Below are 1,032 nucleotides of genomic sequence, written 5' to 3'. Positions count from 1 at the left end.
TAAATATTATCATATGGGATACACATGAACCGAATATCATATAAAATAATTATTTTAACATGTATTTGCTATATCTTATGGTTCGTTGTATAAGCCCAAATTATATTTAATATATTTGTAATTAAAAATGTATACTTTATATAATAATATTATTAGATATATGCTGATAACTAAAGATTAATCCTGAAGAGAGTTAACTTTTGTAGTTAAACCTAACATGAATGATTACTTTATATGCCTTTATAGAACATACATTTCTATTTTATCTGTGTATATCTGTTTATATGATAATGTATTATATTTTGGGATTATTCCAATATGTCTGAAGAAGATATGGATTTTTATACCCTTGTAAAAGAGGTATATTTACATTTAGTATTTAATTAGTTATTATGAATAGGATTAAATTTAAATATTATATTACACCTATATAAAATTAGAACAACATTTCATTTTTAGAAGCAGTAATTCATTTATATAATTAAGTTTACCTTTACGAAATTCAGGGAGTCCTTTCAAAAGTTGGAACTTCATACAATATTTATGATGAATTGGATAAGGAGGTCGTTGAAAGCGCAAAAGATAAATCGGATAAAATGGTTGATATAAAATATTGTGCTGATAATTTTAATTCAGATGCAGTTAGTGACGAGCGCAAACTTTGCGAAAAATTTGAAAGAAATTTAAGAATAATATCTAAAATGGAGGATAAAAGAACCCGTAAGGATAAGTGTTTACATTTTATTTACTGGATTTATGAAGAAGCAAGGAAAATAATTAATAAAAATTATTCAAAATTTACAAATGCAGATTTTATATCTAAATTTGGTGATGTGCAAAGGAAGTTCTATAAAGAAAAAGACATAATATATTACTGCAAATTTTATTTTGATGATACTTTGGATAATTGGAAAGAACAGAAAATCCTGAATGATTATTTTAGAAATTATGATAAAATTAAATTAAAATATCCATCCGATAGGGATAAATGCCAAAAAGTATAATAAATATATTGACTTTATAAGAAAAATA

At 23.4% G+C, this 1,032-nt stretch overlaps 1 protein-coding gene across 1 annotated transcript; it reads left to right on the top strand.

Annotated features, from left to right (window-relative positions):
- Positions 1-506: 506 nt before the first annotated feature.
- Positions 507-1,004, top strand: PCYB_008130 (CYIR protein; the record flags this gene model as incomplete). Its single annotated transcript, XM_004228234.1, has 1 exon — positions 507-1,004. The coding sequence occupies exon 1, from the start codon at positions 597-599 to the stop codon at positions 1,002-1,004; it is 408 nt and encodes a 135-aa protein (XP_004228282.1). The 5' UTR covers positions 507-596.
- Between the last annotated feature and the right edge of the window lie 28 nt (positions 1,005-1,032).

The sequence above is a fragment of the Plasmodium cynomolgi genome, assembly GCF_000321355.1.
Source record: "Plasmodium cynomolgi strain B DNA, scaffold: 1578, whole genome shotgun sequence".
In the NCBI taxonomy this organism is placed as follows: domain Eukaryota; phylum Apicomplexa; class Aconoidasida; order Haemosporida; family Plasmodiidae; genus Plasmodium; species Plasmodium cynomolgi.
The sequence above is the reverse complement of the archived record's forward strand: the minus strand, read 5'-3'. Positions and strand labels throughout refer to the sequence as shown.